Source organism: Dermochelys coriacea, chromosome 9 (genome assembly GCF_009764565.3).
Source record: "Dermochelys coriacea isolate rDerCor1 chromosome 9, rDerCor1.pri.v4, whole genome shotgun sequence".
Taxonomy (NCBI): domain Eukaryota; kingdom Metazoa; phylum Chordata; order Testudines; family Dermochelyidae; genus Dermochelys; species Dermochelys coriacea.
In genome coordinates, this window is record NC_050076.1 from 50,054,693 (window position 1) to 50,080,143 (window position 25,451).

General features: G+C 42.3%; 1 protein-coding gene across 30 annotated transcripts in view; it reads left to right on the forward strand.

Moving 5' to 3' along the window:
- Positions 1-25,451, forward strand: part of ARMC8 (armadillo repeat containing 8) — a 192,342-nt gene extending 166,891 nt beyond the window's left edge. For 11 of the 30 annotated variants that reach the window (XM_043492813.1, XM_043492830.1, XM_038415458.2 and 8 more), the window contains 6 exons: positions 9,217-9,366; positions 11,948-12,043; positions 12,747-12,842; positions 18,957-19,029; positions 21,448-21,541; positions 22,711-25,451. In XM_043492813.1, coding sequence (XP_043348748.1) covers positions 9,217-9,366; positions 11,948-12,043; positions 12,747-12,842; positions 18,957-19,029; positions 21,448-21,541; positions 22,711-22,744 — 543 coding nt within the window. In that variant the 3' untranslated portion in view covers positions 22,745-25,451. Of the gene's footprint in view, positions 1-9,216; positions 9,367-11,947; positions 12,044-12,746; positions 12,843-14,275; positions 14,672-18,956; positions 19,132-19,192; positions 20,852-21,447; positions 21,542-22,710 lie in introns of those variants that run through there. The other 19 variants (XM_043492812.1, XM_043492824.1, XM_043492816.1 and 16 more) reach the window with 10 other exon arrangements.

Below are 25,451 nucleotides of genomic sequence, written 5' to 3' on the forward strand. Positions count from 1 at the left end.
CTCAGGCCAGTTCCAGGGCCTCTGCCCCCTTTCCCACACCAGCTTCGAGACAGGGCAGAAGGGAGATACAAACACTCCCATAAAGACAAGAGGGAAAGTTCCACATCTAAGCCCTCTAAGAGGAGACAGAAGTCCCCATCCTGTACCAAGTCAGCAGACACTTTGTGCTCTGGACCCGGGTGTCTGCTTCTGAGAAGGACCAGCCCAGGACTTCATCAAAGGGCAAGACAACACCACTCTCCCGTACCAAAAGTGGTACTTCAATGCCAGCACCTGTGCTGCATTGGCACTGCTAGATCCAGCACCTTCAGCACCAGTGATCCAAGTTACAGAAACTACTCCAGCCTGCTTCTCGGCATCAGGTGGGTCCGACACCCACTTCCATGACGTTAACCAGTACCAATACTGCTGTGGTGGTCCTCACCATCCCCATCTGACTCTGAACAAGATTTGGTGGATAATCAGTTGAACATGAGCTCCCAGTGCAACTCCGGGGCCAAATGGGCTAATGTAATCCTTGGATGTATAAACAGGAGAATCTTGAATAGGAATAGAGAGGTTATTTTACCACCTATATTTGGCACTGGTGCAACTGCTGGTAGAAAATTGTGTCCAGTTCTGGTGACCACAATTTGAAAAAAATGTTGATAAATCAGAGAGGGTTGAGAGAAAAGCCATGAGAATGATTAAAGAATTAGAAAACATGCCTTATAGTGATAGACTCAAGGAGCTCAATCTATTTGGCTTAACAAAGAGAAGATTAAGGGGTGACTTGATCAGTTTCTAAGTACCTACATAGGGAACAAATATTTGAAAATGAGCTTTTAAATCTAGCAGAGAACAGTATAACACAATCCAATGGCTGGAAGCTGAAGCTAGACAAATTCAGACTGGAAGTAAAGCGTAACTTTTTAACAGTGAAAGTAATAAACAGTTGGAAGAAGTTACCAAGTGCCATCACTGGCAATGTTTTAAATCAAGATTTGGATATTTTCTAAAAGACATGCTCTAGGAATTATTCTGGGGAAGTTCTGTGATGTGTATTATATCGGAGGTCAGACTAGATGATCACAATGGTCCCTTCTGGCTTTGGAGTCTATGAATCTTCAAGCCTGGTTTGAGCAAGAGCAGTGGTTTTCAATCTTTTTTCATTTACAGACTCCTAAAAAATTTCAAATGGAGGTGCCAGACTCCTTTGGAAATCTTAGACATAGTCTGTGGAACCCAGGTTGAAAACCACTGTTCTATGGTAACAATGACCTTTCGTGGACCCTTTAAACATAGTCTGCAGACCCCCAGGGGTCCACAGACAACAGGTGGAAAACCACTGAGCTAGACTATCACTGCCACCGTTGATGAATAAAGACAGGTCATCACGGAATCCTCTGGTACCAAGAGCTCTCCTGTTGGTTATGGGGTTGGAGTTGGAAGAAGAATGAGGGACACGCATCCCTGGAATACTCGCTGAGGATTCAGCTCAGACAAAGCATCAGGGGTCTCCAGGGTATCTCAGTAGTTCCATATGAGGGAGTGCCCTCCCTTTTTACATATTGATATCCATCAGCCTGGAGCCCTGCACAATGTCCGTATTGAAGCCCAGAAAACACACACTATTATTGCTCAATTTATCTACTCCGTGACACAGGACCCACAGAGGTGTAAGGCTCCCAGGGAAGAAGACCTCTCTCAGCCTCCCCAGGAGGCACAACCTATTGGAGAGGAACAACAGGAGAACATCATGCCAGTGACCCTGTCCTCCTCTTCTCCCAACCAGGCTGTGGTTCCAGCTTCTCCACCATACGCTTCCAGGACTTGCTGAAAAGGATGGCAGAGGTGCTACAGATTTCCCTTGATGAGGTCCAGGAAGTCCCATGCAGGCTGCTGAGCAGCCTGCAAACCTCAGGACCAAGTAGAGGAGTTTTTCAAATCACTGAAACCATCCTCAAATCCACCAAAAAACGTTGGCAGACACCTGCCACCATTCCACCAGTATCCAGTCAGGTCAGAGTACCTCTTCTCTCACCAACTCACTAGTAGTGTCAGCATCCAGTGAGCATAGAGCATAGTAGGCAGAGACAAGCCAGGTCCCTCCAGTTTTGAGTTTCAAACTGTCAAGCACTGATGGCCAAATATGATTTTAGAATGAGCTGACAGACTTAGTCAAGAAAATGCCTAAAGATACTAGGGAGCAGTTCCAGGCCCTCATTAATAAAGGAAAGCTGGTGGCCTTAGATACAGCGGACATGGAGGAAGGTCCATGGTGATAGTACAGAGATGCTTTTGTGGCTCTCTTCTTCAGGGGTCCCCACAAAAGTACAAAAGACTTTCCATTCAAGTGCGACGCTGTTCAGTACAAAGACGGATGAGTCCCTCTGTTCTTTAAGACTGTGAAGTCATGCTCCAATCGCTTGGCATATATACAGCTATGATTAAGCAGAAATCCAGCAAACTACAGTTTCAATAGAGACGGTCCCACCAGGGTTTTACCATCAGCGGCTTTTCTGAGCTGCCCTGTAAGCATCAGAGAACCCAGAGGAAGGGTGCCCAAAGACACTTGTCTTTTGCCTCCCAACCAGCATGAATTCTGAAACTGGCATTTCATCAGAACCTTTGAGAGCGTACACCAACAACCCGTCCATCTAAACAATTCCCTTAGTTTCCCCCCCTCTCCCCTTTTGGAAGGCAACTATCCAATACCTATTTGCCTGGAGAAAGATCACGATAGACTGGTAATAGAGGTTGTCTCTTCAGGAAGCTACTAGATCGCATGCCCTGATTCTCATGGGTGACTTTAATTTTCCTGATATCTGCTGGGAGAGCAATACAGCGGTGCATAGACAATCCAGGAAGTTTTTGGAAAGCGTAGGGGACAATTTCCTGGTGCAAGTGCTAGGGGAGCCAACTAGGGGGAGCGCTTTTCTTGACCTGCTGCTCACAAACCGGGTAGAATTAGTGGGGGAAGCAAAAGTGGATGGGAATCTGGGAGGCAGTGACCATGAGTTGGTTGAGTTCAGGATCCTGACGCAGGGAAGAAAGGTAAGCAGCAGGATACGGACCCTGGACTTCAGGAAAGCAGACTTTGACTCCCTCAGGGAACAGATGGCCAGGATCCCCTGGGGGACTAACATGAAAGGGAAGGGAGTCCAGGAGAGCTGGCTGTATTTCAAGGAATCCCTGTTGAGGTTACAGGGACAAACCATCCCGATGAGTCGAAAGAATAGTAAATATGGCAGGCGACCAGCTTGGCTTAATGGTGAAATCCTAGCGGATCTTAAACATAAAAAAGAAGCTTACAAGAAGTGGAAGGTTGGACATATGACCAGGGAAGAGTATAAAAATATTGCTCGGGCATGTAGGAAAGATATCAGGAGGGCCAAATCGCACCTGGAGCTGCAGCTAGCAAGAGATGTCAAGAGTAACAAGAAGGGTTTCTTCAGGTATGTTGGCAACAAGAAGAAAGCCAAGGAAAGTGTGGGCCCCTTACTGAATGAGGGAGGCAAGCTAGTGACAGAGGATGTGGAAAAAGCTAATGTACTCAATGCTTTTTTTGCCTCTGTTTTCACTAACAAGGTCAGCTCCCAGACTGCTGTGCTGGGCATCACAAAATGGGGAAGAGATGGCCAGCCCTCTGTAGAGATAGAGGTGGTTAGGGACTATTTAGAAAAGCTGGACGTGCACAAGTCCATGGGGCCGGACGAATTGCATCCGAGAGTGCTGAGGGAATTGGCGGCTGTGATTGCAGAGCCCTTGGCCATTATCTTTGAAAACTTGTGGCGAACGGGGGAAGTCCCGGATGACTGGAAAAAGGCTAATGTAGTGCCCATCTTTAAAAAAGGGAAGAAGGAGGATCCTGGGAACTACAGGCCGGTCAGCCTCACCTCAGTCCCTGGAAAAATCATGGAGCAGGTCCTCAAAGAATCAATCCTGAAGCACTTAGAGGAGAGGAAAGTGATCAGGAACAGTCAGCATGGATTCACCAAGGGAAGGTCATGCCTGACTAATCTAATCGCCTTTTATGATGAGATTACTGATTCTGTGGATGAAGGGAAAGCAGTGGATGTATTGTTTCTTGACTTTAGCAAAGCTTTGACACGGTCTCCCACAGCATTCTTGTCAGCAAGTTAAGGAAGTATGGGCTGGATGAATGCACTATAAGGTGGGTAGAAAGCTGGCTAGATTGTCGGGCTCAACGGGTAGTGATCAATGGCTCCATGTCTAGTTGGCAGCCGGTGTCAAGTGGAGTGCCCCAGGGGTCGGTCCTGGGGCCCGTTTTGTTCAATATCTTCATAAATGATCTGGAGGATGGTGTGGATTGCACTCTCAGCAAATTTGCGGATGATACTAAACTGGGAGGAGTGGTAGATACGCTGGAGGGGAGGGATAGGATACAGAAGGACCTAGACAAATTGGAAGATTGGGCCAAAAGAAATCTAATGAGGTTCAATAAGGATAAGTGCAGGGTCCTGCACTTAGGATGGAAGAATCCAATGCACCGCTACAGACTAGGGACCGAATGGCTCGGCAGCAGTTCTGCGGAAAAGGACCTAGGGGTGACAGTGGACGAGAAGCTGGATATGAGTCAGCAGTGTGCCCTTGTTGCCAAGAAGGCCAATGGCATTTTGGGATGTATAAGTAGGGGCATAGCGAGCAGATCGAGGGACGTGATCGTTCCCCTCTATTCGACACTGGTGAGGCCTCATCTGGAGTACTGTGTCCAGTTTTGGGCCCCACACTACAAGAAGGATGTGGATAAATTGGAAAGAGTACAGCGAAGGGCAACAAAAATGATTAGGGGTCTAGAGCACATGACTTATGAGGAGAGGCTGAGGGAGCTGGGATTGTTTAGTCTGCAGAAGAGAAGAATGAGGGGGGATTTGATAGCTGCTTTCAACTACCTGAAAGGGGGTTTCAAAGAGGATGGCTCTAGACTGTTCTCAATGGTAGCAGATGACAGAACGAGGAGTAATGGTCTCAAGTTGCAATGGGGGAGGTTTAGATTGGATATTAGGAAAAACTTTTTCACTAAGAGGGTGGTGAAACACTGGAATGCGTTACCTAGGGAGGTGGTAGAATCTCCTTCCTTAGAGGTTTTTAAGGTCAGGCTTGACAAAGCCCTGGCTAGGATGATTTAACTGGGACTTGGTCCTGCTTTGAGCAGGGGGTTTGGACTAGATGACCTTCTGGGGTCCCTTCCAACCCTGATATTCTATGATTCTATGATTCTATGATGCACCATCCAGTTTTCTTCCCTCCAAAATTGCATCTCTGCCTTGCCACCTTAATTCTGGGACCCTTTCAGGAGAGGGTGATAGAACCAGTGCCTCCAGCAGCAAAGGGAAAGGGGTTCTACTTGAGGTACTTCATCATCCCCCAAAAGTCAGGGGCATGGAGACCCATTTTGGACCTCAGGGAACTGACAAGTTTGTCCACTGACTGAGGGTCAGAAGGGTGATTTTTGTCTTTAATTATCCCTCACTAGGTTTAGGAAATTTGTTCGTGGCCCTTGATCTTAAAGATGTGTATTTTTCAAGTGAACATCCACCCAGCACACAGGAGATTCCTAAGGTCCATAGCTAATCAGCAACACTACCAATGCTCCCCTTTACAGTCTCAGCAGTGCCGAGGGTTTTCACCCTGTCATGGTGCCAGCTCCCTTTCATCATTGGGGGTGGCAGTGTATGCTTGCTTGGATGATTGGCTCCTAAAGGGTTGATCTTACCAGGAAATGCAAGAGGCAACCAACATGTTTCTGGACCTGTTTGAAAGGCTGGGTCTGAGGGTGAACCCAGAGAGGTCTACTCTGGAATGACACAAATGACAGAATTCATCAGAGCAAGGCTGGACATGGTGTTGGCTAGAGCATGCATACCAGATGACTGTTTCCTCACCATCGATGGACTCATACAGCAGATTTGGATGATCTGTTGGGTCATATGGCTGCAAGTACTTATGTGATCCCATTTGCAAGGCTTCATCTCAGATGCCTGCAAGCATGGCTATGGACTCCATACACCCCAGGCAAACAGTCTCCATTTGCTGGTCACAGTTCCACAAAGGATCTTAACATTCCTGGGCAGGTGGGAAGACAGAGGAAGGAGGTGTGTGTGACGGTCTGTTCAGTTCCCTGCTCCCAAGAATTACTGTGACTGTGGACACTTCCCTTATAGTTTGAAGAGCCCTCTTGGAAGGGCAAGTAGTGCAAGGGAAGTGGTCTTCTCAGGAGTCTTTGCTGCACATCACCGTGTTGGCATTGAGAGCTGTCAGGCTGGCCTGCGAACAATTCCTACCTCGCATTTGCAGCCATTCAGTCCAGATGTTATCAGACAACATGGAAACAGTCTATTACATCAACAAGCAGGAAGGAGCAAGCTCCTCACAGCACTGTGTGGAGGCCATCACCCTCTGGAATTGCAGATTACCCTGATGGCCATTCATTTGCCACAAGTCCAAAGTACCACTGCAGATTCTGAGCAGACACTTCTCCACAGAGCATGAGTTAGAGCTGCTTGACCTATCTCTCTGGGAGGTGTTTTGGATGTGGGGTCTCCCAGTCTCAGATCTGTTTGTGTCAAATAATAACAAAAGATTGGACTATAAGGTAGATAGAAAGCTGGCTAGATAGTCAGGCTCAACGGGTAGTGATCAATGGCTCCATGTCTAGTTGGCAGCCAGTATCAAGCGGCATGCCCCAATCCTCTAATTTGTCTAGGTCCCTCTGTATCCTATCCCTACCGTCCAGTGTATCTACCGCTCCTCCTAGTTTAGTGTCATCTGCAAACTTGCTGAGGGTGCAATCCACACCATCCTCCAGATCATTAATGAAAATATTGAACAAAACTAGCTGGCGTGGATTGCACCCTCAGCAAGTTTGCAGATGACCTAAACTGGGAGGAGAGGTAGATATGCTGGAGGGTAGGCATAGGATACAGAGGGACCTAGACAAATTAGAGGATTGGGCCAAAAGAAATCTGATGAGGTTCAACAAGGACAAGTGCAGAGTCCTGCACTTAGGATGGAAGAATCCCATGCACGGCTACAGACTAGGGACTGAGTTGCTAGGCAGGAGTTCTGCACAAAAGGACCTAGGGGTTACAGTGGACGAGAAGCTGGATATGAGTCAACAGTGTGCCTTTGTTGCCAAGAAAGCCAGTGGCATTTTGGACTGTATAAGTAGGGGCATTGCCAGCAGATTGAGAGACGTGATCGTTCCCCTCTATTCGACATTGGTGAGGCTTCATCTGGAGTACTGTGTCCAGTTTTGGGCCGCACACTACAAGAAGGATGTGGAAAAATTGGAAAGAGTCCAGTGGAGGGCAACAAAAATGATTAGGGGGCTGGAACACATGACTTATGAGGAGAGGCTGAGGGAACTGGGATTGTTTAGTTTGCAGAAGAGAAGAATGAGGGGGGGATTTGATAGCTGCTTTCAACTACCTGAAAGGGGGTTCCAAAGAGGATGGATCTAGACTGTTCTCAGTGGTAGGAGATAACAGAACAAGGAATAATGGTCTCAAGTTGCAGTGGAGGAGGTTTAGGTTGGATATTAGGAAAATCTTTTTCACTAGGAGGGTGGTGAAGCAGTGGAATGCATTACCTAGGGAGGTGGTGGAATCTCCTTCCTTGGAAGTTTTTAAGGTCCGGCTTGACAAAGCCCTGGCTGGGATAATTTAGTTGAGGATTGGTCCTGCTTTGAGCAGGGGGTTGGAGTAGATGACCTCCTGAGGTCCCTTCCAAACCTGATATTCTATGATTCTATTCAGGGTATTGAGGAAAGGCAGACAGCACAAGGTGCGGTCATTGTCATAGTGCTGAGCTGGACCCATCAGTTCTAGTACCATATTGTTATTGGAACTGTCAAGCCAGCCTTCTCTCTACCTCGCGCGGAGGCAAAATCTTTTGAGTCAAGACAAGGGGAGGACTTACCACTCTAACTCAACCAGCACTTGAGGGCATTTTGTAGGGATGGACATCAGACCTAGGAAAGGCCTGGTTGGCAGATGTCTGGGTCGTACTGAGCAGTAATAGGAAGGACTCTACTGGGAAATGCTACACAGCAAAGTGGAAAAGATTTGTATTCTGGTGTGATCAGTAAGGAATTACCCCTTTATGGTAAGGAATCCCAGATTTACTAGGCTAGCCAATTATCCTTAAAATACATGGGACACTGGTGGCCATTAGTGCATTTCACCCACCTGTACTTTGTGTTTGTTTACCCTGTCCCGTTTCTGTTCCTGAAAGGCTTGGTTAGTCTTCCCTCCAGTGTCCTGGTTTTTCAGCTCTGACTAAGGTGCTGTTTGAGCCTTTGGGATCTTGCTCTCTACTGCATCTTTCCATGAAGGTAGCATTTATTATCTCAATCACATCAACCAGAAGAGGTTGGGAGCTAGGGGCACTCATGGCAGATCTCCCCATCACGGTACAGTTTTCCACAAGGCTAAGGCACCCATGAGACTCCACCAGAAGTTCCTCCCTAAGATGGTATCAGACTTTCACATCAGCCAAATTATCCATCTGCCTGTGTTCTATGCTAAACCACACAGAAGGAGGAAAGAGGTGATGTGTCTCTCCTTGAATATGCATAGGCACCTTGCAGTCTGCCTGCAGAGAATTAAATTTTGGAAATCTCCTAGACTTTGTATCGTTTATGGAATGGATGAAAGGAGAGGCCGTTTCCACACAGAGGCTGTTGAAAGGGATCCCGGGATGCATCGTACTCTGCTATGAGATGAACGGTGTCCCTCTTATGGGCAGTGTGAGAGCACATTCTGTGAGAGCCTAAGTAGTCTGCCTCAATGATGTCCCTCTCATTGACATCTGCTGAGCAATGACTTGGGGCTTTGTACACACCTTTGCGAGACATTCAACACTGGTGCAGGTGGCTGCCTCAGATGTTTCCCTGGGCAGGGTGGTTCTGCAGTCTGTTGTGGCATTGGACTCTGGGTACCTGCTTCCTTGAAAAGACGCTGTCTGTGAATCACCTGAAGTGCACTACACGTAGGGACAATGCATTTCAAAGAACTCCAGGTACTACAAAGTGAATAACCTTTCCTTGCATTTGCTTGCAGGGTTATTTTATCAAGAACGTATGCATAGCAGAGATGATAGTAATTCTTCCGTAGACAGAATTGAAAGCACACTCTAAGACAAAATTAAGTGAAGGAGAAATGCTAATATGAGGTGTATGGTTCAATATTTCTGTATGTATCTGTTCTTCAGAACATGGCATTTCAAGCAGAACAAAAGATCAAAGCAGACATCTTACAAGGTTTGAGTACAGAACAATTATTCCAGTTACTTTCTGATTCAGATGTAAACGTGCTAATGAAAACTTTGGGACTGCTCAGAAATCTTCTGTCTACTCGCCCAGTAAGTAAAACCACAAACAAATCCTCCAGAAAAGTTGCCTTCCTAACGCTAAGCCAGCATTTATAGATGATACTTTGTAAATCCATAATGCATAATACTCTTTCCAGTGATCTAGTAGGTCTGAAAAGCAAATTACTCTTCTCTTTAAGTTCATTTAAAAATATTATTGTTGAAACTGTGAGGCCTCTATTGTGCATTATTGAAGTATCTGAACCCAAAAGCACTAATGGTCATAAAAAAAACCACAATGAAGTGAAAATCCTTAGTAAAGAGAGAATTCTGCATATCTAGCTGGAGCTTTATCTCTAGTTACGTCCACAGATACATACCAATACTTTTTTGTTGGGTGTTTGTTTAGAAAGGCTTTTGACAGACAGACAATACATTTTTGTAAACACTGTTAAAAGTCTAGTTAACCGGGGGAGTGGTTTGTGTTTTGAAATGAACTTAAAGTGCTTATGGGGATGCAGATATCTTAAGGATACCCATATTTCTCCTTACATATGGCTTGTCTACACAGTGCCAGTAGTGTACACTAGAGGTGTGTGATTTGGAGGGCACTCCAATATGCTGCGCTCTAACTGCCCCATGTAGACCCTGCTGGCACAAACTAAAAGATACCTTGGTACCAAGGTGAACTGGGTACCTTGCGCCAGCATAGTCTATAGAGGGCAGTTAGAGCACAGCACAATAGAGCACTCTATGGTGCACACAGCCAGTGCCGTGAAGACAAGCCCCAAGCGTCTGAGCTATTTCATTTGTCTCTTATCTATCATTTTAAAACACTTCTTTAGTCTTTGATTTTGATCTATTGGATTGTGCATTCACACAGTTCATATGTCCTTTTTATAGAATAGAATAAGATGATATAAGATTTAAGCACGTGAACTGTTTTATGGCAAGATGTAAAGTGCTTGAGATACGAATGGAGGACGAGCAAGAGGCCCATCTAGTGAAGAATAGAGAAAAAGTGCAATAAATATTTGGCAAGGTGGACTTCTATGCAGAAACATAGCCACCTATAAAGTGTGCTTCTATCATGAAAAGTGACACGTAAAAAGTGCACTTTTGGGTTCCATAATCATTGATTTTCAATTTTCATATCAAATTAGCTCAAACTACAAGTAAAAATATTTGTTTTCTAATTGCCCTGTAAATTCACCTTGAGCTCTAACAGTCAAACTGGTGTCTGAACCATCAGTTAAAGTGGTTTTGCAGTCCAAATTACAGCCCCAGCTATTTCTGAGTAACTCTATATTCTTTCATAGATTTTTTTTTTTTAAGGCAAGAAAGTACCATTATAATTCTTTACTCTGAGCTTCTGCCATACCACGGTATACCTGCAGTATTTTTGTGTTTGGGGGGAAAAAATTTAAACTTGACTTTGACTCCAAGTGATGGAGAATTTACCATATCTTTGGTAATCTGTTCCACTGCTTAATTACCCTCACTTAAAAATGTGCATTTTACAGCGAGTCTGAACTTTACCGACTTCAATTTCCAGCCACTGATGTTATGCCTTTTTCTGCTAGATGAGTTCTCCTGTGTATCTCATCTCCTCCAAGCATGAGTGGCTATAGACAATGATAAAGTCACCTCTAAAACTTCGCTTCATCAAGCAAAATAGATTGAGCTGCTTAAATCTCTCACTATGAGACAGATTTTCAGGCCACAAATCATTTTTTGTGGCTTTTCTCTGAACCCTCTCAGAATTTCAGTTTGAAGTGTAGACCCCAGAACTTGACACAGTATTCCAGTACTGGTCTCACCAGTACTGTATACAGAACATAAGAACGGCCATACTGGCCCAGACCACAGGTCCTTCTAGCCCAGTATCCTGTCTTCCAACAGTGGCCAATGCCAGGTGCCCCAGAGGGAATGAACAGAACAGGTAATCACCAAGTGATCCATCCCCTGTCGCCCATTCCCAGCTTCTAGCAAACGGAGGCTAGGGACACCATCCCTGCCTATCCTGTTATCAAAATGTTATCACTACACCTACCTGGTGTCCCTCCTCTTAAATATGGAAAGATCATGTTGACCCATTTAGCCACAGCATCACATTGAGTTCTCATGTTCATCATCGGAATGCATCCGATGAAGTGAGCTGTAGCTCACGAAAGCTTATGCTCTAATAAATTTGTTAGTCTCTAAGGTGCCACAAGTACTCCTTTTCTTTTTGCGAATACAGACTAACACGGCTGCTACTCTGAAACATGTTCATCAGGTTGTCAATTTAGGACTCAGATCCTTCAGTCTTCAGATTATGCCCTCAGTGACAACTGTGTTGCTCTGGGGTAGTCAGTATTTAAATGTTCAACAGGCTTCAGTGGAAGTAGGATCAAACATATAGTTCCTTATTCTGCTCCCTGTGACAAGTGTTGGCTAAAGTAATGAAAAGGAAAGTAACTCCTGTTTTCTGCTACAATGGGCTCTCGCATTTGTGATACCTTGCATAAAGGTACTGGCACCTAGAAATGGTGATGATAATTTCACTAACTTTCACAATAAAAATGTCCTTGTTTTTGTCCTTTTCTCTAGAAAAGATATACTAACTGTGTATCTATAATTGCTTTTGCAGCATATAGACCAGATAATGAGCTCCCATGGAAAGCAAATCATGCAAGCAGTGACTCTGATTTTGGAAGGGGAGCACAATATCGAGGTCAAGGAGCAGGTATCCTTTACTGTTTTGTGTGTTCTCTTAGCTGGGTAAAAGTGTCAAGAAAGTTTTAAGCTGTTGACATTCATCACAGGATATTACTAACAGGTCTCCCCTTTTGGGGATTATAAATAACTTGCCTTGAATATTTTACCATGATACCTGTCAAATTAAGTCCTATGAAAGTAACAGCTGTGCTAATGACCAGACTGTCCATTTCTCTTCACTGCTGGAAGCTTAAGCTTAGTATGGCTCTGAATGTTATGGTGGGTATTTGAAGTGAGTTCAGAATAGTTTTAAACTCTGGGATACTGAATTATATACATTTGGCAAAGATCAGGACTGTGTGCAGTAGAGCAGTAGGGATTTAAGAAATGGGGGGAATCAGCACTTCCCACCATGTAGGGCCAGGAGAGAGGGAAGAAGGTATCAGTAGGGGGAGGGGGAAAAGCCCGGCCGGGTGGGGGAGGGGGTAAAGCCCCTGCAGGCTCTGTGAAAAGGTGACATCACTCCCTCTGCTTCCAGTGCCACCTGCGATCCCCAGCCCTACCTGAGCTTGGGGGGGGGGGGGGGCAAATTTTTTGCTTGGGGCCACAAAAAACCTAGAGCTGGCCCTGCTCCAGTTTCTGATAAAGAAGTGTTCACCATGAAAGGTTGGAACTCAGGAAAGCTATGATTCATAGATGTACTGCAAATGACAACTTTCTCTCTTTTTCAGACATTATGTATACTTGCCAACATAGCAGATGGAACGACAGCAAAAGAACTCATTATGACCAATGATGACATCTTGCAGAAAATTAAGTATTACATGGTATGGGGAATTTCTTTGAAGGGTCTGCCCTCTCCTCTTTGCAGGAGTTGAAAGTGGGTATTCTAACATGGCTTAAAAGTTAAACAAATTACTAGTATTCAGTATCCAACACTTCATTCGTGCGTATCCATCTGTATAGAGAGCATGTGTGTTAGTTCAGTTCAAACACTACATGAATGCAGTGTTAAGGCTGGCGAGTCGGTCAAAAGGGAAATCCAAAAATTAAGGCTCCCACAGCAGCCTTATAATGTATTAAGGTACACATGTAGCACCAGACAATAATGGAAGGGAAGGTGTTTCCGCCTTAATTAGGTGTATCTGATAGAGATTTTGATAAATGCTCCCCTTGGGGTGGGGAGAGCTTGGGGGCAGAGACTCCAATCCTCCAGATCTCAGGCAGCTGCAGGAAAAGGAAGCTGCATCCTAGTTGCAGGCTAACCCATGTGCAGTGCTGTTTGGCTTCCCCCTTTCCCTAGGCAGCAAGATTCCTTTGGCTCCCAGGCCTTTCCAGCCTATTTAATGTAAATGTTTAATTGTACGAAATAAGAAGCCCCGTCTTTGCATCCTGGGCACTTCTGACATTTACATAAACAGGGTAAATAAAAAAAAAAAATCCACCAAACCCAAAACACAATAATACAAAATAACCAGCAACACAAAGCAGTAACCCAAATGCCCCATTTCCCCATGCAGGGTGGAAAAAAATCAATTACTTTTTAAAAAATTGATTTTTTTATTTAAATCGGATTTTTTTGATAGTTTTTTTCTTTTTCCCAAAATGCATTTTATCTAAAGATAGTTTTAATTAAGATACATTATAGCTCAAAGATCTCTCATCATGGAATAGGGATTATAAATTCTAATTCTATAGTATGAAACAATGTATTCATGTAATGTTTAAGAAAAAATTTGTAAGTGAGTTCCAGTAGTTCATGGATTAGGGATCCAATCTGATGGGGTTCCAGGGGCTTCTGTATAGATTATTTGGGTAATTCTTTCTACCTACCCAATAGGACTCGATGCTCAGTCTAGAAGATACCATCAGAGATGCTTAGTTTTGCAGTTCTCAGACTGTGGATTTGTCTCCAGAGATAACATGCTTGTTAACAGCAAAAATGTTTTTAAATCAATAATAGAGAGGTGAGAAATAACAGACCTCAATCCTATTGTCGCTCTGCAAATTTGTGTAGACAGAGTCAGTCCCTTACCTCTCTCTAAAAGTGCAAAGTTTCAAAAAGTTCAATGAATAGAAGATTGTTGGGGGCGGAATAGATCTGGACAAGGAGAAGAAGTCTGGAGATAAATGTGAGAAGGGAGGGACAGGCAGTAGAAACAAAAGTGAAACTGTTTGAGCAGCATATTCCAGAAGTCTTGAGGTCTTTCTCAGTGTAGCCTTCATTGATTTGAGATCTACCATACCATTATCTCACTAGAAGGGAAAATCTGTAATGGTAACGGACCGTAAAAGAGACCCAGTTTGGGAATATTTTAATGAAGTTCCTCTACCTGTGGGTAAGACGGGCATGCATGCAAAATGCAAACAGTGCAACAAAGAAGTGCAAGGCTTGGTTACCCAAATGAAACAACAGCATGAGAAGTGTTCCTTCTCAGGAGGAAGCTGCAGTTGAAGATGATGAAAAGAACATGTCTGAACATACAGGACCTTTAGGTTGGTAAACTTTTTTATTTCATATGTCTTTCTTCAGGACTGCATGCCTTCCTTCTGGAATAGTCTTGAATTCTCATGTTTGAGCAAAAAATATAGTTGTTACTCCATGGTACTACCATTTTAGATGCAGTTGTGATAAAAAATAAATAGCTGAAATAGACAGATCTTCCTTTTACAATTTCACCTTTAAACTAGTACTGAGTGTCAATGAATGCAATGAGTAATACTAAATGAGCAGTACGGTAATAATAATTAAATAACTACATTGACTTATTTTGTTTAGGAGAATCCATCCTCAACATACAGGATTCTGAAAATCTATCCACCTTCAAGATCACCATCATTTTTCTATAGTTTCAGAGTTATCTGCCAATACTAGTGTTTCAGTCACATCATGTATGTCACACAGCCACAGTATATCACCTGTAGCAAAAAGGAAAAAAAAAATCTCCATCATCCAGAAACAACCACAGATAAATTTGTGATAAGAACCAGCAGATTACAAAATGGGGTAATTGATGAAAAAATTGCCCAGTTTGTTTATGCAACAAACTCTCCTTTCTGTATGACTGAGAACCCACAGTTCATTAACATGGTTCAGTCATTAAGACGAGGATACAGTACGCCTAACAGAGCAGATGTTGCAGGCAAATTGCTGGATAAAGTGTACGAAAGAGAAATTGAGCAGTTTGCAAAAGGTCTAGAGAGTGAAATTATTAACCTGAGTCTTGATGGGTGGAGCAATGTCCACAATGATCCTGTTGTACGTGCTTATGTGACAACAGAAGAAGGGAATGTCTTTCTTACAGAAACAATTGATACATCAGGAAATGTACACACAGCAGAATACTTACAAGAAGTAGCAGTAAAAGCTATAACAAACTGGAAAAAAAATTCAAATGTCTAGTATGCAGCTTGGTCACAGACAATGCTGCAAATGTATGCAAGATGAGAAGAAATTTAGAAGAGCGTGTAGAGAGTCTCAAGCTAATAACATACGGTTGCAGTGCTCATTTGATGCACCTCCTAGCGAAAGACTTTAGTGTTCCACAAATAAAGGCTAATGTTGAAATTGCAAAATAATTCCGTAACAACCACTTTGCAGTAGCTGCTCTGAAAAAAGTGGGAGGAACCAGGCTAACTCTCCCACAAGATGTGCGATGGAACTCAGTGGTGGACTGTTTTGAGCAGTATATCAAGAACTGGCCTAATCTGATGACAGTTTGTGAACAAAATAGTGAAAAAAAAAATGGCACTATCACAGCCCAAGTTCTCAACATTGGGCTTAAGAGAAATGTTGAACTCATGCTGAGTACCCTGAAGCCTATTTTCTGTAGCCTTGAACAAAATGCAGGGAAATAGCTGTTTTATTGCTGATGCTGTTGAAATTTGGAAGGAACTAAGTGAGATCTTGAAAAGAGAAATATGCAATGGCAGAGTTAAATTACAAGCATTAAATAAACAAATGGGACAAGCACTATCTCCAGCTCATTTTCTTGCAAATAGTCTCAATACTCGGCACCAAGGTCAAACCTTAACTGCTGAAGAAGGAGTTGGCTATGACGTGGACATCCAGCAATCATCTCTCCCTAATGCCAACTATAATAAACTTCAGAGCTAAGGGTGACCCATTCAAGAAATATATGTTTGCTGATAATGTTTTAAAGAAAGTCACATCAGTGAACTGGAGGAAGTCACTTAAGCACTTGGATTCAGAGACTGTTGAAGTGATAATCTCGCTTTTAACAGCAGTAGCTTCTTCTTCCGGTGTAGAAAGAATATTTTCTTCCTTTGGACTAATTCATTCCAAATTGAGAAATTGTTTGGGACCTGAAAAAGCAGGAAAGCTTGTTTTTCTTTTCCAGATTATGAACAAACAGGAAAATGACAGCGAAGAGGACTGAGTTAGCTGCAGAAGCCAATATTTTAAGTTTCTCATGTTGACCTGGCTGACATAGTCAATTTAATTTTTGTTGGGTTTTTTCAATATTTCATTTAACTATTGTAGTTTAAAACAATTTTAACCAAAACAATCCTGATTTTAAAAAATGTGAATGTTTAAATTAAAAAAATCATATGCTTGTTTTGTTAAAATATTATATGTTTGCTATTGAAGAAAAACATCCAGAATACGTAACATTGTTGTTTTAGTTGAATAAAACAATTTAAATGTCTGTCTGGTGGTGTTCTCCTAATACATCATGGCAAGAAAATCCTCCAAATATTAATGATTAACATGTTGAACTGGAGATAGTTCACCTCCCAGTGACTTCATAAATATCCATTTCAATTACCTTTGGTAAATGAAACAATCAAACAATCATTCATTTTCTGATATAGCTGTAAAACTAATCTGAAAAGTTTTCAAAATAAATCACTTTAAAAATGTATAGTGTGTACCTTCTAAAAGACAGGTTTCAGAGTAGAAGCCGTGTTAGTCCGTATCCGCAAAAAGAACAGGTGTACTTTTGGCACCTTAGAGACTAACAAATTTATTGGAGCATAAGCTTTCGTGGGCTACAGCCCACTTCATCGGATACATAGAATGGAACATATAGTAAGATATATATATATATAGAGAGAGAGAGAGAGAGATATGCATACCACTTCATTGGATGCATAGAATGAAACATATAGGAAGGGGTGTGTGTGTGTGTGTGTGTGTGTGTGTGTGTGTGTGTATATCTATCTATCTATCTATATATCTTACTATATGTTCCATTCTATGCATCCGATGAAGTGGGCTGTAGCCCACGAAAGCTTATGCTCTAATAAATTTGTTAATCTCTAAGGTGCCACAAGTACTCCTGTTCTTTTTACCTTCTAAAAATGAAACCTAAATCTATCTCTGAATTGTGAAGAATATATCTTAAGGTTACAACAACCAACAAGAATGCATTTTTATGTAGAAATCCATGCTTAAATCCATGATTAAATAGGGTCTTCCAGACTAGTGATTTAAATCAAATCCACCCTTTCCACACATCACCCCTAGCAAGACTAGCCTTCAACAGCCCTGAAAAGAAGTGCCTTGCAGTATGGTCTGAAAAACAACAGATTCAGGTTTGTTCGGCCCCTCAAATATTTGCTTTGTTGCATGTCCTTTAGCTGGGGTGAGCATGGACTCCAGTGTTTGTTTGCTAACCTTCCTGTGTGCCATTAACACTGATCTGTACTCTTCTAGTTAGCATCTCATTGGGATAGAGATGAGCTCATACTTTTGCTTCTTCTCTTGGGGTAGGTCAATGGTTTTCAGACTTTTAGGCTTCTTTTAATAGTCTGCCACATACAGGTAGCAGAGGCAACATGTGAGGGGACATGCGTGGTCATGTCCCTCCCCCCAGTTTTCTGCCTTCCAGCAACAGCTTCTAGAGATTTTCAAACTGTGGGATGTGAGAAACATTCAGCAGGGCGGGGAGGGGGAGTAGCAACGCCAGGTGGCTCAGGCCAGTCCCGCACAGCAGGGCTCAGGGACGGAGCACCACCTGCACCCCTGACTCACCTTAGTGGGCTTCCAAACCTGTTTGAGTTGGGAGGGGGTGCAACAAAAAATTGCAACTCAAATGGGGAGCTCAACTCAAAAAGTTTGGTTTCTCCACCCTCCTCAAGCCTGCTTGGTTTCGCACATGGAAGGGCCCTCTCAATCTGCAGTCACATGATCCCTGTCATGTGCTCCATGAACTCATCATTAAAGGGGCAACTGAGCCTTGGAACAGAGTGAAGGATATGTGTCTGAGCACCAGGACCAATGCTTTGTTACACAACCAGTTCAGCAGAGAAATCTAAACAGAAATGTTTCCCCAATACCTATTAAAGACCAGGCTAGTTGCTATAGGAATCGGGGCACACAATCTGTGCATAGTTGTCCTTCCATTTGGTGCCTCTTGAACAACATGCCAAGGCAGAATCAAAACAAATATTTTATAACTGTGTTGAAAAGAACTTGCTGGTATCTCAAGATATAACAGAAACACGGCAGTTCTGAGGAAACTCCAGCTTTTAACAGGCTCATCCCAGCTGCCTGAGAGTGAGAGTCCGGAAATAGAAAGCAAGTCTGAGGAGAATACAGTTATGCTCAGGAGCAGTGTTGCTGGTACAATCTTCTTGATGATCTATAGGCTGGACTGGACTGAACCTGATGCCAAATGGGAGAGTGGCAGCAGCAAGAGCCTCTTGGCTTCATGGTTAGTGTATTGAGTGTAACAATGGCTGCAGTATGGTGAAGGTAGAATCTGTTTTGAAATTAAGGACAAAGTAACTCTCCATTCAAAGAACACTGTACCTGACTGCCCTAAATAGCAGTAATGTCTTTGGTGCAGATCGTGGATGAGGAATTGCCCACAATTTTTTACCTCAGACCTTAAGTAAATGTTAGAAAATGTACATCTAAAAAGTTTTGTGATATTTAGCTTCTAAAACTCCAAAAATTCTGTTTCTATATTCAGAGTCATTCGAATGCTAAACTTCAGCTTGCCGCCATGTTTTGCATATCTAATCTCATATGGAATGAAGAAGAAGGTAAGAGAGACTCATACTTTTATGTATTGTCTTGGACAGAAAGTATTGTCAAAACAAAATCCTTTCAAGGGAGAGAATGGCAAATGTTAGGTAGTAGTACAATGGGACTCAGTCTTGACTATGTATGCCCTATACAAACAGTGAAATACAGTCCATGCCCCAGTGATCTTAAGGTCTAGATGCAAATGCAGCAAGTGATCGATAGACAATAGGGAGCCTGGGGGAGGGAGGGCAATGAGATGAAGATCCCCAGCTGGTGGCTGTGACACAGCTTAATGATTCCTGAAGGACAATGCACATCGGGGATGCTTTGTGCACCCACATTATGGACTTGCATGACCCAATGGAAGACGGAGAATATGCGTTTATGAATGTGATTGTTGTACAAGATTGGCAGTAAATGAGGTATTCCAATTTTCACTTAATGAAATGGGGTGGGGGGAGAATTGATTGTGAATGACACAGTTGCTTATACAGTGGAGGGTGGGGACCAAGAACCTGTGAATTTATAGTATCGCTTGAGTAGATGAATGTATTGAGAAAGAGTATTTGGATACAACTTACAGGTTGCCCCTTCTGTGTTTACCTTTATTATTTGAAATATACATTATTTGATATGGTGCAGTAATGGTAATAAAATCCACCATTAGTGGATACACGCTTCTTCCTGAAGTTTGTAATAAATTTTGTGTTGGGTCACAACCTGGAAATCACTCCCTTCCCTATATTAACAACAACAAACATGGAGCCAGAAACTAACCAGGCTGAGGGGCTACTACCTCCTTTTTTTGCTGCCAGTTGTGTGGCAGGCTGCTCTGCCAGCAGGGCATCAAATAGCTCCTCTGAGTAGGGACCTAGAATGTGCTGCAAAGCTTCCTCAGGGACTGTCCCAGTTTGTTCACTTCAGCAGCTTCATCTGGTACATGGTGCAGTCCTATACTGGATTTGGGGGTGAGAAGGTCACCATCCAAGCTTACCAGGCTGTCGTGATGTGTTTGGGGCTCAGTGCTTGGCACAGTTCCAGCACCCACTCAAGCTCATTGTAAAAGGGGCAGGATGACAAAGAGTTTCCAGAGGTGCAGTTCTCATGCCTGGTTTACAGTGGTCATTTTGAGCTGCTTAATCTGCTCCCTGCACTGGTTAACCAGTCAAGCGAATCCCCAGTGCTGCCAGCTTCTTTGCTCTTTCCTGGTACTTCTGGTCATTCCTGGAATACTTGGTGAAGTCAAACAGTTTGCTCACCTCTCACCAGTGATTAACCAAAATCAGACTCTGCTCCTGTGACCACGTAGCAGCACACTTGGCAAAGGACTTCTTCATGTCAGTGGCCATTACAAACTCAGGAGAAGGTTCGCTCTGCTTGCAGCTCAGCGGTCAGAATAAAATGGAAGGGTTAAATGCTGAGCAGCTCTACTTGACCTAGAGGGGTGGCTTCCATTTCCTGGGACTTGATTGGCCAGTCTTGGGATTAAAAAGCACAGAGGACACCATCCCATGGGAGTGTGGAATAGCATTGGTGGACTCTCAGGTCCTGAGTCTGGGAGGCCCGGGCCTGAGCTATTTCCACATTGCAAAATGATGGCATTTGAACCCAAGTCATTGCAGGGCCTGGGCTCAAACACTTCACCCCTGTGGGGTCCTGGGCTTGGGCCCGGATCAGACAGAATTATGTGTTAGACAGGAAGGAGTTTGGGCTTGAGCCTGAGTCTAAGCTCGGACTTGCATTGCAGTACAGACATATTCTATGAATCAGGAGTTGGAAGCCACGGAGTTGCAGAGCAGGAGATTGGAGCAGTGCTAGGGAGGGGGTGGTGTGAGTGGAGATGGGGTTGGGGGACAATGACTCTTAGATTGGTGGTTACATTCTCTAAATCTGCTGTGGTGTTCCTGAACAAGGAGACTTATTTTTGTAGTTTGATCTCCCACTCTCCTGCTGAGTAATTTGAGAATGTGGAGCATCAGGAACAAATCTCACTTCAGCACATAAAACTTCACGCTGTATTTCCAGCATTCTGATTTCCTATATTAGCTTGCGTTGTACACTGAGTGCTAGAAGTTTAACTCTGTAACAAGTTTTCAGCTAAATACACCCAGTATCAGAGACAGTTGCAAAGGAAGAAGCCAATCAGAGTCAAACTCCTTACTTTATAATATCTCTTAAGGTTCTAGCCTGTTTAATTTTCTCTCATTTATTCATATGAAAAAGTTGAAGGGAAAAAAATTTAGTAGCTTCTTCCAAAAGGAAAAGACACAGCAGCCATAGGTTAAGTCAACTTAAAGGGCTTCTTAGCACAGAATTTTATTTGCATCCACACATTATATCCCCTCATAGCACATACCTGTCTCCAATTCTTTTTTATCATTTTTAATAAATCACTTATTTGATGTTATCCGCTATAATGTGATTTTTTTTTTTAGGTTCACAAGAACGCCAAGATAAACTACGAGATATCGGAATAGTAGATATCCTACACAAACTGAGTCAGTCATCAGATCCAAATCTTTGTGACAAGTAAGTATAAAAGATCCCCCAAAATAGAGATCAGAGAGAATTCTGTACTTTTTTAAAAAAATGCATCTTGTTTTGAAAGCATTTGGATTACAGAAAAATCCACGCAACAGTGCCTTTTTGTACATTTGTATCTGACTTTCCCTTTACATTGATGAGTCCTGCCACATAGGAATAAAATATGATATTCATCTTATGTGAAGAATGTTCGCTAAGTAGGATTTATGACAAGTTCTAAGGCAGGACAGATACCAAGATGGTTATCAACTCATACATTATCTCCCTCCTCAAAAACAGCAGTACACACTGACACAACATTCGCACTTTTCCAGTATTCTATGTTTTACTAAAAATTAAGGGGGTTTCAGTATCCTCTGCTAATTTTTTTAATCTTGAATATAATTTATCCAGTCTTGCAGATTTAATGTGTAACTTTAGTAGTATGCAGTGTTGTAGCCATGTCAGTCCCAGGATATTAGAGAGACAAGGTGGGTGAGGTAATATCTTTTTTTGGAACAACTTCGGTTGGGTGAGAGAGACAAGCTTTTAACCTTACACAGAGCTCTTCTTCAGATCTGAGAAACGTACTCAGAGTGTCCCAGCTAAACACAAGGTGGAACATATTATTTAGCATAAGTAGTCACATATTTCAAGGGATCATTTAAATACAGCCAAGTTCAAAGTTCTACATCTAGGAATAAGGAATGCAGCCCATACCTACAGAATGGGGCATTGTATCCTGGAAAGCAGTGACCCTGCAAAGGCTCTATGAGTAGAGTGGACAGATAACTCAGTATGAGCTACTAGTGCAATCCTGGGGCAAAGAGGCCATCCATGTTGTCACATTCTGGGGTGCAATCTGGACCAGTGGATTAGATCTGGTTTAATGAGTGTTTGGCACTACTCGTTGCTCATGTAGCATAAGAGTTTTCCTCTTAGCTGAAGAAAACAGCACAAATGGCATTAGGCTGTACTTTTGCTGAGAAACCTCAGGCTTTGCCATCTTAACATATTAATAGTTTACCTTTTATTGCCACACTAACAGTTCCTCCCTCACACGCTAGCCTTGTTCACAGAATGTCATATGGGATAAATGTTAACCATGAATCTCCAGCAGGTGTTTGTTTTTTGAAGTCCAGATTCAATGGTTAATGGAATATTTGTGATTTCAGGGCAAAGACGGCACTCCAGCAGTATCTCGCATGATCAAAGACTAAGCGAATCTTTGGACACCCCTCGTGTGTTTAAGGACTAACAGGAAATAGCCTCAACTGATTCCTTATATTTGCACAAGTCACCTTGGGCTGCATTTCTCTCAGGTGCAGGGAACTGCTTTGCAGAAACAGTTTAGGTGATCAGGTCTCCAATGCACTTGAACTTTCTTGAGGTAGTTCTTTACTCAGAGGACTATTGTGGGGGGTTTTGTTTTTGTGTTTTTTCCTGAGCTACCTGGACTCTCTAATAGAACAATCAATCATCATTTTCTTTTGGGCCTACAATCTTCTGCTTTGCTGCAGCCTGCGTGTGTGTTTGGGTGTATGTGTGAGTGTGATACCTCAGAATTTTGTTTTCCTTTTTTGTGTGAAAATCTTTTTCTACACATTTTCAAGGGTTAACCATTGTTTGCTGTATGAATACTTTAATGAATTATATACAGTTTGAATGAAATGTTATTTAAAAAAACACACTGTATCCCATAAAGTTTATTTTGAATTTTGAACAGATGAATGTTTTTAAGTAAAACATATGCATTTCTGAACCTAAGCTTAACTTATATTATACTTCCTTTTTGAAGAGAGAAATTGAGGAATACAGTAGACTCAAATAACAGCCAGCACATTTTGTGCTATGAAAAAATCTAAGAGATAGCATTTTACTGCCACACAGTCAACAGGTACTGATGTCATTTTCAGCTCAGTAGAACGGGTCAAAAGGATTGTTTGGGGTTTCTTTACATTTTTAGAAGACAAGGGTGGACTCTCACTCTCACAAATTCTATAACTGTTGTGTTGATCTTCTGCCAAAAAGAAATAGGTGGATGTAATATCATCACTGGCTTGGGGAAATGATCCTATTGCTGTGAAATGCAAGATCTTGCTGAGATTATTGCTGAAAGATTGGCTTGTCTCAGTGATAAGGAACACCAGCTGACTGTGACACCAAGATGCATCAAACAGGTAGCACACTGCAAGACTTGTACTTTCAAGATACCAAGAGGACCTGGCAAGTTATGGCTTAAGGGACTTGTTTGGTCATACCTGTACCTCCAGATTCAGTTCACTGCTTTATAAAATACTTCTCCATAGTATTAGCTGAATAGGTTAGATTGCAGGAGAATGGACACATTATTAGAAAATTATCTCCCATTGACATTGCTATAGTAACACACACACACACGCGCACACATCCAGGAATTAATGTACATGGATAATAGCCCAGATTTTACTGCATTTAAAGGATCAGATTATTAAAACCTGGCCTTTGTCTGTGTGCCTACAATTTGTGGGCACTGAAAATTGTGGCTTTAGTTATTTGTAGAAACAGCATTTACCTTCCTCATTGCAGTCAGATACTTGGACAACTAAATGGCTGAAATTATGCCTGTAATTAAATTGTGAAATATTGTGTCTGCGAGAATTCACATCCACTCAGTTGTGGGCACAGAAAGGGAAAACCATTTAAGATTATGCTGCAAATCAGACCCTACATTATTACTGAATTCAGCTTCAGGAGTTAAATGTGCATAGAAAGAAGTGAGTGCAGCGAGAAGCTCTTCCAAACTGCAATTCAGGGTTACTACTTTCCTCCTGCTGTACATTTACCAACTGCTTCCTGGTTTTCAGTTTAGGAAATGGCGTTATTAGAGTCAAAATCGCCACACGGTATGTATACTTAGCACTAAAGGGCAAACTAAAGAATTCAACTCTACCTTAAAAAACTCCTTTTGCAGTTTGAGCTTCAGGTCAAGAGAACAGGACTGTAACTCCACTAACCAATTGTCACAATTGTAATCTTAAACCTTTATCCTTTATTTCTAAGCAGTGTCAGATTATAATTGCCTTACTTTTCTGAGTAGTCCTATTAATTTAAAGGAAACGTGTGAGCAAAAGGCAATCACAGTCTGGCCCAGAGTTTGAATGTTATGTATTGGATAACTGTTTCCATTTGGTTGCAAAGGAAAATACAATTTTATATAAGTTTAATGTAATTGTTTTCCCACTCTGAAAATCATATAAAAGTGAGCACCTAACACTTTTTTTTCCAATGTGGACATGGCAATAAGTGAGTGGCCATTTCTTCTTATTGCTACAAGTCTCTTGGTAATGGGTCTGCACAGAGAGGCAAGTATGAATATGTGAGAAGCTGATAATTATCTAGTATCTCAGAAATAAAAGCCTTATTTAAAATGTAAAATGAACCATAGTTTTGGTAGCACTGAGAAAACACTTCCTTGGTTAAACTTTATATACACATGGGGTCTAAATTTTCAAAATAGCCTGAGCTTGAACTCTAAATTTACACTCCTAATATTTTGCGCGCACATTTTCATGTGCTCAAGTTTTTGCATGCCCCACTACTCACATCTGCAAATCTGAGTTTGTGTTCAAAAGATTGGGTGACTAAAATTGTACACGAAAGTGTGCAAATTTAGGTGTGCATGTTTAGAGACTTCTTTAAAAAATGTGACCCTAAATGTATCAGAAAACTTAAAAATGATGCTCAGACAATCTGGATACTGCATGGGGGGAAAAAGTCAACATTTTCCATAATATCAAGCTGATAGGTCAAATGTCCAATGAAATAACATTTTTACACTTAGTTAAGCTTTTGTGAATAATTTTTGATGTTGCTGTAGGTATGTACAAATAGAAAACATAAATACTGTAAATAAATAAAAAGTACTTTACCAGAA